Here is a 16,561-nt window from a genome sequence, read left to right on the forward strand (position 1 = left end):
CTGGGTCAAAACAACCCAATTGCTGGGTTTGTCCCTATTTTAACCAGCACTGGGTTGTATTTAACCCAGCATTTTTTAGAGTGTAGGTTTTGAGACACAGTTATGATTTTCACTATTCCATGTGCTAATTGTTCTAGGTTTTAAGATTCTCACTTATGTCTTTCCTTGCACACACAGTTACCTCAGTGTAGAAGGGAATTAAGATCATAAAAAACTGTGATATTTAGCATATTAATATCTGAGCAGGTCCTGTGTGATGCGTGTCTTGGCCTTTGTATACTCGCATTGCCTGAGAGGAGTTCACTCCAAGTAGCTCTATGTACATTTATGTTTTTTATATGGACTTTGACAATCCTGAAAATACCTTCACTTTGCTCAATTTCAAAGCACTAAATCCAATATTGGATGTGGGAAATGTTTAGGAAAAGTTAATTTGAAAGCTTTTATAGTATATTTCGGTAAGGTTTAATAAGGATTGTTGAAGTCCTGGTTTCTTGTCTGTATGTTTTATCATTTGTGTGTGGATTTTTGTTTAACGTGATGTTTATTTATTGGTAATAGGCAAACAACAAGCTCCGTTCCCAGGCATAGAGCTCCCAAGTATGACGGTTAACTCTATTTGCTACTGATCACAGCAGTGAACACGCTGAAATGGTTCCTATTGCATGTGCGCAGTGGGTGAGGTCTCTCAGTGGCTGTGATCCCAGCACTCTGAAGCAAGTTACGGAGTAAACGGCTAGAGATATTTATTAAAGCAGTTAAAAAAAATTATATAATTTTAATAATATAATTATAAATTATTATAAAGAGTAGGGATGGGCGGTATGTCCAAAATAACACAAGACAATTATTTTTATATCACGCTAACTGCATATATCACATATTAGTTATTTTCGATATAAATTCAAATATAAAAAAGTTAATATTTTAATAACAATGTCTTAATGACTACTTTTGCACTTTTTCATTTTACAAATGAAAGGTACTTCATCTTATAATTTTTTTTTCTTTTCATTTGAAATAAAACATAGTTTGTGACTAAATTTGTATTATTAGAAGCCATTGTAAAATAGGCAATAAAAGCACACATAGCGGCATAAATGTATCTACCTATATACCGCCCAGCCTTAATAATCTTTACCTAATAATGGTAAAAAATGGATGTCTAAGCTTCAGAGTGCTTCAGTCAAACAGCTCTAAGAAGCCTCAAATGCAGTGCTTATTTTCAAATTCCATGTAATTACCATCGTTCAGAAATGGAACCATTGAATGTCTGTCCGAGAGAAATGCCTTTATTTGTGATCCAGGCTCATCTTGCCAATCAACACTCCATGCCTGCTTATGAAAACCCCTAGACTAGAGTTCTCAAATGGTAGTCTTTTAGCTGCTTGTAACCAAGGTCCCTGCAACGTCTTGGAAACACATGACCTTAAATAAAGAAATAGAGGAAGGTGTTCACTATTAGTTCATATAGTATGTAGAATTATAGGGTTTGATACAGTTTCAATAAAGATAAATAAAAAAATAGACAAAAATAAGCTAGCATATATGGAGTCAGCATATGCTTTGTGTTCATAAGTACAAAGAGAGAAACCATATTTAGAAAACTTCAAAATATCTATTGTCATACTTCAAATTTGCTATTGTTGGCTATCAGCACTTGTTGGGGTCGCTCACACAGGACGTCATCTTGCATTCCATCTGTTATTTATTTTAAATTATTGATAGTCTACTGTATGTAGACGGACACTACACAAACATCAGCCATTTATATATTCATCGTCTAGTGCCATGAGCTCCGCATTTTCAAGTAGTGAGACACCGAAATAGGGGTGTGCGATATGACGATCTACTTTTGAAGAAATATCATAGTATGATGCTGCTGCACCCATTCTATCGGTTCTTAATATACTGTACAACGCGACATACATTCAGATCAAATGTTAACTCAGTGGTAGAGTTACACTCACGGGACACTGCACTTGTTCGCAATCACAAAAGTACACTATTTGCATGTGCTTTAAAGCCTTGCCGGTTAAATATTAAAAAGCCTGTCAAACAGCACCTTGTTACTGGACTAAGTTATCTTCCACATCTGATTGCGCTGTCAAAAACACGTCAGGTTTACATATAAACACAGTTGGTTATGTCTAAAATGAAAGTAAACGCCTGTATATTAGATGTGTGCAGGTCTTAAAGTGACAGCAGGCTAATAGTACTAAACATGCTGCCTCTTGTCATTAAAGGGATAGTTCACCCAAAAATTAAAATCCTGTCATTATTTACTCATTCTCATGTTGTCCCAAACCTGTATTCATTTCTTTCTTGTGCTGAACGCAAAAGAGGATATTTTGAAAAATATGGGTAACCAAACAGTTGCTGGTCCCCATTGACTTTGGTAGTAGGAAAAAAAAAATACTATGGAAGTCACTGGTGACCAGCAACTGTTTGGTTACCCACATTCTTCAAAATAACTTTCACGTTCAACAGAAAAAATAAACTAATTCAGGTTTAAAACAACTTGAGAGTGAGTAAATGAAGACATAGTTTTCATTTTTGGGTGAACTATCCCTTTAATATTAATAAATCAACAAAACACAAGTGAAAAATCACTCACTGCTCTTGACTGAAGAACTTTAATACAGTTGCTTTAATAAGAATCAATGTATAATTTATACAGTGAACTACTGCTAAATACACCTACCGTACCTGAAAAATAAAGCACTGATTGTTTTATTTGTATATTATGTGTATTTGTAATGTGTATCTTTGTTCTTATTTTTAAATAACATATAAAATAATGACAAAGATTTTTATCTTCACCCACTTTGGCCTAAATATCTGCCATTTTTTGTTACCGTGCAAAGCTTTGTTTTTAAAATAGGGGAATTATTTAGGTTGCACTGCTCAGACAACTTGCAAAATAGTAAAACCAACATGACTGAATTTCCTGAAAAAAAAAAAATCGTGATATGATATTTTTGCAATATCGCCCACCCCTACACTGAAATAATTTTTTTTTTAAACTGAAACATTGAAACCAAAATGTAAGTTGTCATTTAGTTGAAAAGCAAAACCCGAAAATAAAGTTTTGGTAATTAAATTTGCATATATTTTTATAATGAATTTTTATGAATTAAATGAATTTTTTTATGCTGTTCAGGGTGTAGTGGTCTCAGATGAAAACTAAACCAGTTGTATTAAAGTTCCTCAGCAACTTGATATTTTTAAGCAAAGAAATGTTAAATATTGCCACTCTACCATCATTTTTGATCATCTCTGCTGACATTTACTTGTAGTTTATCCACAATGGGCCTCATTCATGAAACATTCATAAATCTAGGAGTAAATTCTGAGTAATTTGTGCGTAAAATGGACCTACTTCGTACATATCAGATTTGATAGTTAAACATGTGTATGTTAATGAATTCCAATCATTTGTAAATAGGGCGCTCGTGCACGCTCATTCACAGTTAGCATAATCCCCGCGCGCCTATGAATTAAAGCTACGCAAATTGCGTGTCCAGGAACGCAGTGGAATATTCTGGTCTACTTTCTCAGGTTTGGCTTCAGTATATTGCATAAATGCAAAAAAGACTAATAGGCCATATGCCTAACAATAAATATTCAATAACGTGTGTCCACCAAAGCGTTTTTAGCCAGCTGAAAAACTGTCAGGTGCTCTTCTTAAAACGGCCAGCTGGTGGTGCTGGAGAACGCTTTGGTGGCACAGCGTTTTTCTAGCTGAGAGACGCTTTGGTTGCTATGATTTGAAATATCCACGGCAGTAACGTATTATTAGTATCTCATTTTGAAGAATATTACTGAATATAAAAATGCATTAACCAGCAACTTCTAACTTCTCTATTGTTGTTCAGTTGTTGTACAAGTAGTATGATTGGTCGGTGTAGTATTGTCCCGCACCTCCTCCATTGATTGGACGGCTGGGTAAAAAGTGACAGTGACAAGCGCTGCGTTCCCTTTCATGGGAACTTCGAACTGCATCCTCTAGGGGTCGCTATGGGGGAACGCCTCGTCGTGACCCGTGTCTGAAGCATACATTGAAAAAACACCAACTCGTTGGCCGGCGACAGCCATGACGTCACTACCGGTGCGACTATAGTATAAATAGGCACCGGGAGCACACATCATTCTCTTCTTCGTCTTCATTGACTGCAGTTCATGTCTGATACCACGCGCTAGCGTCACGTGTTCATGAGGATTAGGCTAATCATCCCATATAGAAAACATCACAAGTAAAATTAATCATGTTTATAAAGATAAACATGGGTTTATTATAGCCCACTTACAATTTACATGTCAGAGATCATTACAAATAAATTATTAAATGCTAAAACTGAATAAATTTAAATGAACAAACTTGGCGTTGCATTTGCAACCATGTGAAAACAGGGGGTGCTGCAACCCCCTCAGCACCCCTACTTCCCGTGTCCCTGCAGAAGAACGTTTTACGCACCATTTACACGAGGTAGGGAGCAGGTGTAAGTTTCTTTCCTACCAACTAACATTTTGAAAATACGAACATTTTCATGAATTCGAAAGTTTACGTCAGAACGGCTTTACGAACGATTTACACAAAAAATCTTTCTGCTCTTGTTTCATGAATGATGCCCATTGTGTGCACTAATGAGTCAAAATGAGTCACCGGAAAAGTGTTCATGAAATTTCACACTTTGTTCAATAATTTTGGCCCTTCAGTTATTTTGGCTGAAGCAGAATTTCCCTTTTGTTTACTGCAGTATCCAACCGTATCAGACGGCAGATCACCGTCTACATTAGAGCCCGACCGATATATCGTTTCGCCGATATTATCGGCCGATATGAGCCTGTCGCCAATATATCGGTATCGGCGAATATGCCGATATTTTTTAGTTCTAGCACACATGAAGTAGTCAACATGCTGTAAATGTCAAACAAATTCAATAGTTAAATATCTTTGTAGAAAAGATGCATGAAATATGAAGGCAAACATCTGCAGCGTCTCATGCATGTTATGACATCAAAAAATGTGGTCCATCTGACTGCTAGTGCTTCCATTGCCCTCCAACTACTACCTCTTTTGAAGCCAAGAACCCGTCCTCTGTGAACGGCACCTTACAAAGATGCAGTTTTACAGAACAACATCTCCTTACAGCAGCGGCCTATTAAATATAATTAGGAGAGGTGTCTGTAAGCCTCATTAGCCTGTAAAAACGAAGGTATAAATATGGAACGTCTCTGTGGGTCGTGCTTTTGCTGAAAGGCATGTGTTGAAGGTATGCATAACTCTTTTAACCCCCCTGTATTCTTAAATCGACCCACCAGTCTTTCTCTCTCATGGTTACTTGGATCGGAGTGTGTGTTTTGGCTGTGTTCCTGTGCCCTTCCTCTGGATGGATGACATTAGCCCTTCTTGACTGCTCCTAAATTACAGCAATGTCCTGGAGTCTGTCATGTTGACTCGAGGACAGATTGATGTGTAGATTCCTGCACTTAGTGTAAACCTCTAGATATTCGCTTCTATGATTGGGTATATTGGGGACCAAGAACTGATCATTTTGATTTCTGCATGGCATGAGTTTTTCATTCCTATTTGGATTGAATTGTAGGTGGGGTAAAATGGGAAGCGTTCTCCAACAGGCTAGTGTTACAAAATGTGTACTGGGGTCCATGCTGGACTCTTTAAATTATAGTTTTACCATTTGAGTATTTGGGTTGGTTTGGCCATTGCCTAAACTTCTAGGCCACTGCATAAACTTGAACCCATCTTACCCAATCTACTTTGATGATGAAGTGTGATTGATTGGCCTCTTGGTCTGAAAACTGTTTGCTGAAAAGATGTGACAAACTAGTTGATGTTTGTCTTTATAGTAATGATGGCCAAGGAGAAGCCACCCATCACTGTTGTGGGGGATGTTGGAGGCCGTATCGCCATCATTGTCGTAAGAAATGCGTGTTTTTGGACTAGCTATCAGTGTGACAATCATTTTTGATTGACGGGACAAACAGTGCATGTTTCCGTCCTGTAGGATGATATCATCGATGATGTGGAGGACTTTGTGGCAGCAGCTGAGATTCTGAAAGAGAGAGGTGCTTATAAGATCTATATCATGGCCACCCACGGCCTCTTGTCTGCAGACGCCCCGCGCCTCATCGAGGAGTCCGCCATAGACGAAGTGAGTCATTCAGCTCATTTACTGAAACGGCTCATTCTAATTCTCAAAAAAAAAAAACTTACACTATCTGCATTTTTTATTTTATAAAATGCTTCATGCATTTTCTGTAAAAAAGCTATTTTTTCCCCTCTCACTTCTGTTTCAAACCTGTTATGATTACATTATAGGACAAGTTTTTATGCTATTTATCAGTTATTATAAGTAATATTGTATGATGCATTGATATTTCCCAGTTATGATCTTTCTTTCTGTATGTATCCTTTAATTTAGGACCTATCCACACGAACGCGGTTATTTTTTAAAACCGCAGCTTTTTCTGTGTGGTTAGGCCGTTCGTCCACATGCAAACACAGCACCAGGTCACTGAAACCGAACATTTTTGAAAACGCCTGCCAGGGTGAAGATTTTCAAAAACTCAGGTTGCAGAGTTTTTGGCTTGTGACGTTATCTCAGCCTACTGGAAACTTTTTCAGGCTTCTGATTGGCCAACATGGCTTTACGGTTGAGACTATATCGCCACCTGTTGGTTTGGCATGCTGTTGACAGTGCTTCGTAGCATGCTTTTGCGTTTTCATGTGGACGGAGATTTTTTTTAAAACGGAAGAAGGAAAAACTCAGTTTATTATAATTTTTATTTATTTAATTTTTTTATGTATTTCTAATATTTATTTATTTATGTATTTTTGAATGTAGTGGTTATGCCTTTATTAATTAATATTATAATCTGTAATTTATGGCATGGCCATATGGCATCTAAGTGATGCTATTCACATTTGAAGTATGAAAATTCCAGATTTACTGTGACTCTGTTGAAATTGATAGTTTGGGCATGGATTAGGAAGAGAAGGCTATTCTTCAGGAGAGTTCAGCTGTAACTCTTTCAAATGGAATACAAATAAATTCATGAAGTTTTCTTACACAGGTGGCATTATTTCCAGAGAATGGGGTTTGATGTCCATCAGCAGTTACTTACCTTCATGTACATGGATGCTTAATACATTCAACATCAAATATTGATGTGAATTTTGAAGAAGTATAAAATGATGTAGCATGACCAAATGTTTGGGATATCTTTATGGTCTTTCAGGTTGTGGTGACCAACACTGTCCCTCATGAGGTGCAAAAGCTGCAGTGTCCTAAGATCAAGACAGTGGATGTCAGTATGATCCTGGCCGAGGCTATCCGACGCATCCACAACGGGGAGTCCATGGCCTACCTGTTCCGCAATATCACAGTAGACGACTAGCCAACAAACACATTTACATTAGAGACAAAGGTGAGGTGTAGAGTTAAGGGAAATCTTTCCCCTCTTACACGCTTGAGAGGTTTGCCAATGCAGTTCCCCATTCCCAACACTACAATCACCTTCATTTCTCAAATAAACCCCTTTTATTCTGCAGAACAATAATAAAAAAAAAACGTCCATTGCCAAATGATATAGTTGAAGTCTAAAATAAATGAAGACATACTCACCTTTAAATTCAAGCAGTTGCCAGTGTGCAGATATGAACATAGATATGAAATGATAATCCAATGCAAACAACATCATTTATGCAAGTGTTCACTTACTTTTCTTTTTTTTTTTTACTTTAAGTGATACACTGCAGTGAAATCAAGTTTTAGATCTACTAGTAAAACTTTACAATAAGATGATTTCACTGCTTACCAGTATTTCTGGTTTATTTTGGTTTAATTGTGCCATAGTTGCTTCAAAATGAAAGGTATAGTTCATTCAAAAATGAAATTTCTTTCATATTCACTCATTTCATGTCGTTTTAAACATTTATGACTTCTGTCTGTGGAACCCAAAAAGCAAACCGTCCATTTTTGCTAATATTATAAGAGTGTCCAGCATATTCTTTAAAATATTCCCGTTGTTCCACGTGAGAGTCAAAGTCATACAGGATTTGAGTGTGAATACAGGAAATATTGATTTTTAATTTTTGTGTGAACTATTCCTTAAACCCTTAAAATCACATTAAGGAATCAAAGTATAGTATGTTACAGAAAATGCTGGTTTGTTTGGTTGATCTGTGTCATAAATGTTTACTCCAGACGACAAACAAATGAGCTCTAAATGAACCAAGTACTGTGAATACTTCTCGTAGAACGCATCTGTACTCCTACATAACAAAACTAAGCGAGCTAAAATGGCATGTTCCTCCGTTTCAGTCTTTTACATTTGTGTGCTAATGTTAAGATCTGTATTGCCTTTGGGTTTTATCTTAAACGAACCATATTAGTAATACTAAGCCAGTTATATACTGCAGATATTTTTAGCATAACTAAATGCAGTATACTGTGATCACGTGGCTTTGTAGCAGTGACATCCACCCAATCAGATAAAAAAACATTTAGCTTTTGCTTCCTGATTAAACCTTAGCGGAGGTTGTGACAGGATTGTAAAACCGAATGGTAAGCTGATAACAACAATGCATGAGTTTTGTGTGTCAGGTAGATCACTGATGGACGGAGAAAACATGCACCAGCACTGCCCCTGTACTCCCTCTGTGTGCGTTTGTCTCTGCCGTCGAGCCGTCGGTCAGTGTTCGTTTGAAGCACAGCTACACTTCTTTCTTTTAACATCGTCTTCCACTTCTCTGTGTTCCTCAATTGTGCATCAACTAGCCCGTTTCCCAGTGCCTCACTCTGTGAGAGCAAGCGTGGTTGCTATGGCAACCTTATTCAGAGCTGTTCTAGCTATATTTTTGCATTAGTGCAAATATGGTCCAACCTTACAGAGAACATACGTTTTTGCTACAGTGTATTGAATCTGCTGTTGCTTTGCAATCTTATTTTTGTAAATAAACACAAGTGATTTGCTTCATGCTGCTCAGGTGTATCTTTATTGAACTGAATTCACAGAAGAAAAAAAAAATGCATGTAATTTACTCAAGCGATAAGGTACTATTTGAGAATCTCCATCATGTCAGGATGAGATGTCATCAGTGGTCTTCAGTATTAGAGGAGGAGTTAGTAAAAGACCCTTTACTTGCTCGAAACTCCTCAGGTTTATTCACATGACACTGAGGAGCTTAGACCAAGTCAAGGGACCCAAACAAAACTCACAAAAATGTGTCCAGGTCACATTTTGCCACCGAATCAAAATAAATAATATATTTTTTGTATAAATAAAAATGGCATGTTTTTAAGATAAAGTATTTTGCATTATTGTGCATACACTATATATATATATCATTAGTTAAAAACAGTGCTATAAATACTACCATGATGTATAAATAAATTAAATGTATTTTTTTTTTTAATTTCATTTAATTTTGATTAATTCAAATAATCTTAATGGTTCTACAGTTTAAATGGTCTTTAAGGAAAATATAAATTCTTATTTCTTTACATTTTTAAGTGAAATGCCACTTAGACATGTTCAATCAAAAATTTAAATTTTGTCATCGTTTACTTTCCCTTTTTTCTGTGAAGAATAACATATATATTTTTTTGTATCTGCAATGAAATTCAATGGGCTTCAAAACTATTTTGCTACCAACATTCTACCAAAATATAATCTTTTATGTTCTACAGAAAAAAGAAAGTCATGGCATGAGGGTGAGTAAATGGTAACAGAATTTAACAGAATTTAATTTAACAGAATTTTAAACCGATTTTGTGAGATTTATTTCAAGGATCTTCACATCTCGAAAGAACAATGATGTACAAATATGCAAACATTAAAATCCATACCTCCAATTGTTCTCCAGCTGTAGCAGGGCTAAACCTCTGTTATCTGTGAAACAAAGCTGTGTTGAGAGAGCAGCACTTATCTGTGAGGATGGCTGTAGGTGAGGACTGATGAACCGACAGCTGTGTGTTTAAACCCGGCTCAAAGAGGAACTAGACGTGTGGCATTTAGAGGTCACTTCCCGCTTTTGGCCTCAGGAAACAATACACCTTGTATCTACTGTTCATATGAAAGAGGAAATACTCACAGTTTGTGTGTATAAATGGCTAACTGTATTTTAGTGCATAGACATTTTGTGAAACTTCATTACATAGAAAAGTTTTTCCAAACTTGCATGACTGACTGACTTCTGTGGAGCGCAAAAAGAGATGCTTGGCACAATGTCTTGTTTCAAGGCAATCAAAATGCATGATTCATAACTAAAACATCCATACAACTTCAGCACAAGTCTGTCAATTTTCCATTTGTTTCCAAACCACAAATACTGTATTTAGATCACATCTCAAAAGGATAAAACAAAGATATGTGAACAAAATGCAAGTTTTGGCCATTTGCAATACATATAAAACACCCGCCACAATATTTCAATAAAAAAAAACTGTGACATTCTAAAACGTTTAATGTGAAAACACTTAAAGTGCCTTTAAAACAGATCAAATTCAATTCACCCCTTTTTAATGATGCGTATAGGCCCAGATAGCGCAGGTATGTCTGCAAGACGTCTGTTAAAGATCTCTTCATCTGCTATGTTCAAACATCTGATAGACGTCTTTAAGATGTCAGTTTTACATTCATTCTAAATCATAAACATCTTAAAGAAAGCAGTGATATTAAAAGATTAAATTCTGTACACACCTTTTTATTGATGTGTATTTTATACAGGCAAGCAGATGAGCTCGAAATCTGAATGCAATACGCTAAATGGTTGCGTTTTCTTTATAACAGTTTGCTATGGGAAAACATTTAATATTAAACTTTCCGCATTGTGTTTATATTCTGGGTTCATCTGATTGCCTGTACAGAGTGTGCATCAACAATAAGGTGTGTACTGAATTTGGCCTTTAACTATCACTGTCTTACTACATTACTACTTAATGCAAACCTCATAAAAATAACTGGCGGTCAGCGGAGGAAAGCCTTGGTTTGCCCTCCATGTGGGCGTTCCTGTAAGGGGGTGACGTCACCTGAAAACTGAATTAAACTGTTTTTCGCCGTTACATTTTCACTTACTGCATTGTCATATTTCACTTGATTTAAGTATACAGAAAGTGTGGAAAGTGAAAGTAAGTTTAAGGTTACAAAGCTGAACATTTCAATTCATGATGTAGATGAGTTTGTTTCTTCAATGGAACGGATTTGGAGAAATGTAGCATTCCGTCACTTGCTTAGCAGTGGATCCTCTGCAGTGAATGGGTGCCGTCAGAATGAGAGTCCAAACAGCTGATAAAAACGTCACAATAATCCACACAACCCCAGTCCATCAATTATAGCCTTGTAAAGCAGAGAGCCATGTGTTTGTAAGAAACAAATCCATCATTTTAACTTAACATTTAAACCATCACTCCTGATCCATAAAAATGTTTCTGCCTGTGAAAAAGTCCATCTCCTGTTGTCTTCTCACATCAAAATCCACCAACACATTTGTTTAGAACTAGACTGTTTTTGCCTATAAACAGTGCTGGATCTGTGAATATTTCTCTCCTTATTCAGACAAGACGACTTTTTCACTGGAGAAAGCAACATTATGGATTAGGCTAGGGACTATGGTATTTTTGCTGGATGCAGTGGTCTGGGGAAAAAAAAAAGTCTTGATGGATTTGTTTATTACGAACATGCAACTTTGGAGTTGTGTGGATTATTAGATGTTTTTATCAGCTGTTTGGACTCATTCTGACGGCACCCATTCACTGCAGAGGATCCACTGGTGAGTAAGTGATGTACAGGTGCAACTCAATAAATTAGAATGTCGTGGAAAATTTCATTTATTTCAGTAATTCAACTCAAATTGTGAAACTCGTGTATTAAATAAATTCAGTGCACACAGACTGAAGTAGTTTAAGTCTTTGGTTCTTTTAATTGTGATGATTTTGGCTCACATTTAACAAAAACCCACCAATTCACTATCTCAACAAATTAGAATATGGTGACATGCCAATTTTTCCACGACATTCTAATTTATTGAGATGCACCTGTAATGCTACATTTCTCCAAATCTGTTCCACTGAAGGAACAAACTCATCTACATCTTGGATGATCTGAGGGTAAGTTTAATCAGAACATTTACATTTTTTGGTGAACTTTTTTTATTTTAATTGATCTTGTTTGGATATATATTAGAGTCAGAAAGGGCCAGCAGAGGTTGTACTTCCTACACCAGCTGAGGAAGTTCAACCTGCCACAGGAGCTGCTCACACAGTTCTGCTCGGCCGTCATTGAGTCCGTCCTGTGTTCATCTATAACTCTCTGGTTTGGTTCAGCCAACAAATCAGACATCAGGAGACTACTACGGACAAATAGTCAGGACTGCTGAGAGGGTAATACGTGCATCCCTGCCCAAACTCTAAGATCTGTACACCTCCAGAGTGAGTAAAAGGGCTGAGAAATCACTTTAGAGCCCACACATCCAGCCCCTTTCTCTTTAAACTGTTGCCCTCTGGCTGGCGCTACAAAGCACCGAGTAACCAGAACAGCCAGACATAAGAACAGCTTTTCTCTCAGGCAGTATTGAGTCTGAAAAATTAAACAACTCTCACCAAAATGCTCACCCATTTATATTTTATGGCCATTATTAAAGAAAATACTTAACATGGTAACCCAAATATCAATTTATTTTCTGTGTAGAGCTGCAGTGCTGTTATGCAGCACAAACGTTATGTGCTGCAGATGCAACATGCATAAAATGGGCCCTACATTTTCATTCAATAGGTCATTAACTGTGTTTTAGGAACTAGCTGACATCCTGTTGTGTGTATAAGGAACAATGAGCCTTTGTTACACCCAGCACATTTCCCCGTTGCTTTATTGTTCACTGTATTCACTGCAGATTACATACAAAGCATGTGAAGTGAGAAAGTTCAAGTCAGTCGATGCACCACAAGATGGCAATATTTGACAATTCCTGTAGGATTCTCACTTGATTGCTCCCTGGATTTTAGGACTGAACTGGATTTATTTCTCATGATCTTAAAACACATCTAATAGCTTCTACTTAAATACTTGGAAATTAGTAGACAAATATACAATATATGAATGCCTTTGCAAAAAAAAAAAAATATATATATATATATATATTATTATTTATTTTAAATAGATTAGTATACTTTCAAAAGATATACATTTATACCTTATTTACCCGTAAAGGGTGCATATAAGTGCCTCAAAGGTACATATCTGTACCTAAAGTGTACATATTAGTAACTAAATGGTACATATTTTTACCTTTTGAAGAGGTACCACCCCAGTGACGGCTTTTGTACCTTTTTTTTCTGAGAGTGTAGGAATGGAGAGTGAAAAAAAAATATATATATACATACATACACAAACACATATATAATTGTCTCAGAAAGCCTTTGAGGCTATTTTATTTTAATTTTCCTTTACAAGTTACATCAAAAAAACAAAACAAAGAAAGACAATGCATCATATGAGTTTTCCACAGAGTAAAAGTGCATGTGCACAGTGCCAAACATTTTGAAAAATGGACACGGTGACTTTAATACTTGGTGCAATGATTTGTAAACCAATGAATGTCATAGTCAAATTTTAAATTATGGTAAAAAAAAACATTAATGCTACAGAGCACACAACTGAACTTCAGGAACTCAAAACCACTGTCAAAACATTCAAGAGATTCTTTGTACAAATGCAACAGTTCATTGTCTTTTGATCATTCTCCCCTTTGTCTGTAATCATTGTCCCTTTTCCTTCATCACCGTGGAGGATGCTGATTTTTGAGCAGGATTATGGGAAGTTTCGCTATGTAACAAAAGCATCTTTGCGTGGCATCAAAGAGCCTTCCGCATCATTGCTTTGCTTCAACTATTTCCGTTCTCAATAATATTTTTCTTGCCAACTTTAGGAGACAGAACAGCTGTTGGTCTTGTTCATGGGCGGCCGTAGACTCATGTCCTTGGGAAAGGTCTCTCTGCGACGGCGCAAAGCCGGGCTGAGGCAGCTGGGGAGGTTTGCTTGCTGGAGCAGCTCCTTGAACACCTCCATCACGTTTTCGTTTTCTTTAGCCGAGGTCTCCAGGAAACAGTTGTTCCAGTCCAGCTCCACCTTCACCAGCACATCATCCGCCGACACCCTCCGTTCCAGTTGTTTGTCTTTTTTGTTGCCCACCACCACGATGGGTGTGAGCTTGTCCTCCTTGACCTCCAGGATTTCCTCACGCAGTCTCTTGACAGCTTCTAGCGATTCTGGGTCGTCCACGGAGTAGACCAGGGCGAATGCATCTCCATTCTGGATGGAGAGCTTCCGCATGGCTGGGAAGGAGTAGCTGCCGCTTGTGTCCATAATGTTAATGGTCACTTTGACTCCAGCCACCTCATACTCCTTGCTGTGGAGCTCCTCCACCGTGCGCCGATGTTTGGGGTCAAAGCCGTCTTGCAAGAAGCGTTTAATCAGAGCTGTTTTTCCCACGCCTGCGGCTCCCATGAACACCAAGCGCACTTCTGTCTTTTCCTTCACTTCCAGAGACATCCTTCCCAATCCCAAAGCCAAGCTCTCTACTGTATAGTCTGGATTTGCCTGCAGCACCCTGTGAAGACCTCGGACTTCTGGATCTTTTGATTGTAGCTGTCTCAGAGCGTGTGAAATGTCAAATGGTAAGCTGTTTCAGCTGCATCTGTGTTTTGTGTGTTCTCGTGCCCTATTTATGGCCCTTCTCAATTGCAGGGATTCATGCCCTCTTCAGAGCTCAGCCAATCAGCTCGCAGCAGCATCTCCTGTTGTTAAACCACTGGCCAATCACAAGAGCCTATGCAGATGAGAGACAAGCTCTTGCTGTTGAAGGAGAGGTGATGTAGCCGAGAGCTGTCAGATGTGTTCTGCGCCTTGAATACTTAAGTTATCGGGTGTTTTAGAATAAGATGTGTGAATTTAATATCCAAAGAGCTTGGATTCGGTTCTTATTTCTTAATCTTATTTTCTGATATTATATGGCAAATACATGTGATTGATATTGTATGTAAATTCATTATTGCAGCAGGTTTTGCCTGAAGTAACAAACAGCATCAGTCATTAAAGCAGCATGCGTATCTATAATGCTCACTATAGCGCTGTTCCAGCACTCACTGAGCTGGATTTTAAGGCATCATGGGTGTTATTCTTCAAATACTGGCTGTCAAGATACCTTGTTTTGATGCACTAGAGTGTATCCTTCAGACAGAAGGCAATCTTCTTCTTGAAGTGTACATTTGTTGCCCATAGAGTATTTAAAATCTCTCACGTACAAGATTCGATTTTGGATGCATGACATGTTTTAGAATAGAAACCATATATCGTGATACTGAGAACATTTTCTCATTTTAGAAGGAGAAATGCAGTTGCTTGGATTTCAAGTGGAGGAGGTGCATGTTTTTTTTTTCTGTGTTTATGAGATGCGTTTTTCCTGAAAATGTTTAAAAATGCATTAGTGCTTTTGCGCAATGCACAATTTCACAGTTCACAAATCAGTGAAAGACCAATTTGAAAAGACAGAAGCACTGCATTGATTGTTGCCATTCGAATTGTTACCAGGGTTAAGAGCGGCGTTTAACCCTTACCTGTGGTAATTTCACTGGTTTACTCTCCCCACCCCCAACACTGACGTGCTCGTATGTTCGGCTCAGCTGACACTCAAGAAGCTGAAGCTTGGTTCTTTCATGTGACTCGGCCTCAGATGCTGGAACACCACTGAACATCCTTTCATTAAGGCTCAATTCAGAGCATGCAATATGACTTAAGCTCCATTGTGTTAAAATGGTATCTTTTCTTTATATTGTCATTCATCTTTCTCATGTACGCTGCAGTTTCTCTCAGTTTTACCTTTGTTTCACTGATGCAGTCAAACGCACACATATTCACTTTGAAATTATGATGATTTATTTTTATTTTTAGGAAGAAATAAAATCTGTTGTCAGGAAATAAAGATCTTGTAGTGGTAAAATAAAGCAATAAGTCTTGAAAGGCCATGTGTTACAGTGATGTTAAAATAGGAGTGGTTAAATAAAACGGCAGAAATATACAGTATATAATGTATAAAGTTGAATATGTTCAATGAATATTTGAATGATTAATATTAGAAATCAAATAACATTGCCTAACTCCATGATGTCAACAGGTGCCAAACTATATATCAAGTGCATGATTTTTTCTCTTTCTTTCTTTCTTTCTTTCTTTCTTTCTTTTTAAAATTATTATTTGTATTTTACGCATCTAATCTAATCAGAATCTACTTATATCCATTCTTACTAATTTAATTTAGGATGGACTGATCATTGAAACACTGTTTTTCTAATATAAAAAGATTCTTTATGAGTCCTGTAAAATCTTTTTATCATTACGTATATACACTGTAAAAAAAATCTGTGACATTTACGGTAAAATACCGGCAGCTGTGGTTGCCAGAATTTCACCGTTAAAAATATGGTAGCAATATTTTAGGTTTTACAGACTTAACTTAAATTCACAATAAAAAAAACGCTGA

General features: G+C 37.2%; 1 protein-coding gene and 1 pseudogene across 1 annotated transcript; one reads left to right on the forward strand and one right to left on the reverse strand.

Annotated features, from left to right (window-relative positions):
- Window positions 1-8,606, forward strand: part of LOC107684592 (phosphoribosyl pyrophosphate synthase-associated protein 1-like) — an 18,682-nt pseudogene extending 10,076 nt beyond the window's left edge.
- Window positions 8,607-13,722: 5,116 nt separating this feature from the next.
- LOC107684596 (GTP-binding protein Rhes) lies at window positions 13,723-14,691 on the reverse strand. The gene has a single exon (XM_074186988.1). It carries the CDS (start codon window positions 14,572-14,574, stop codon window positions 13,948-13,950), a length of 627 nt encoding a protein of 208 aa, XP_074043089.1. The 5' UTR covers window positions 14,575-14,691; the 3' UTR covers window positions 13,723-13,947.
- Window positions 14,692-16,561: the final 1,870 nt, after the last annotated feature.

Source organism: Sinocyclocheilus anshuiensis, unplaced genomic scaffold (assembly GCF_001515605.1).
Source record: "Sinocyclocheilus anshuiensis isolate Anshui unplaced genomic scaffold, SAMN03320099.WGS_v1.1 scaffold561, whole genome shotgun sequence".
In the NCBI taxonomy this organism is placed as follows: Eukaryota; Metazoa; Chordata; class Actinopteri; order Cypriniformes; family Cyprinidae; genus Sinocyclocheilus; species Sinocyclocheilus anshuiensis.

Coding starts and splice junctions, on each gene's coding strand:
- LOC107684596 (XM_074186988.1), bottom strand. CDS start 14,574: ATGTCTCTGGAAGTGAAGGAAAAGACAGAAGTGCGCTTGGTGTTCATG.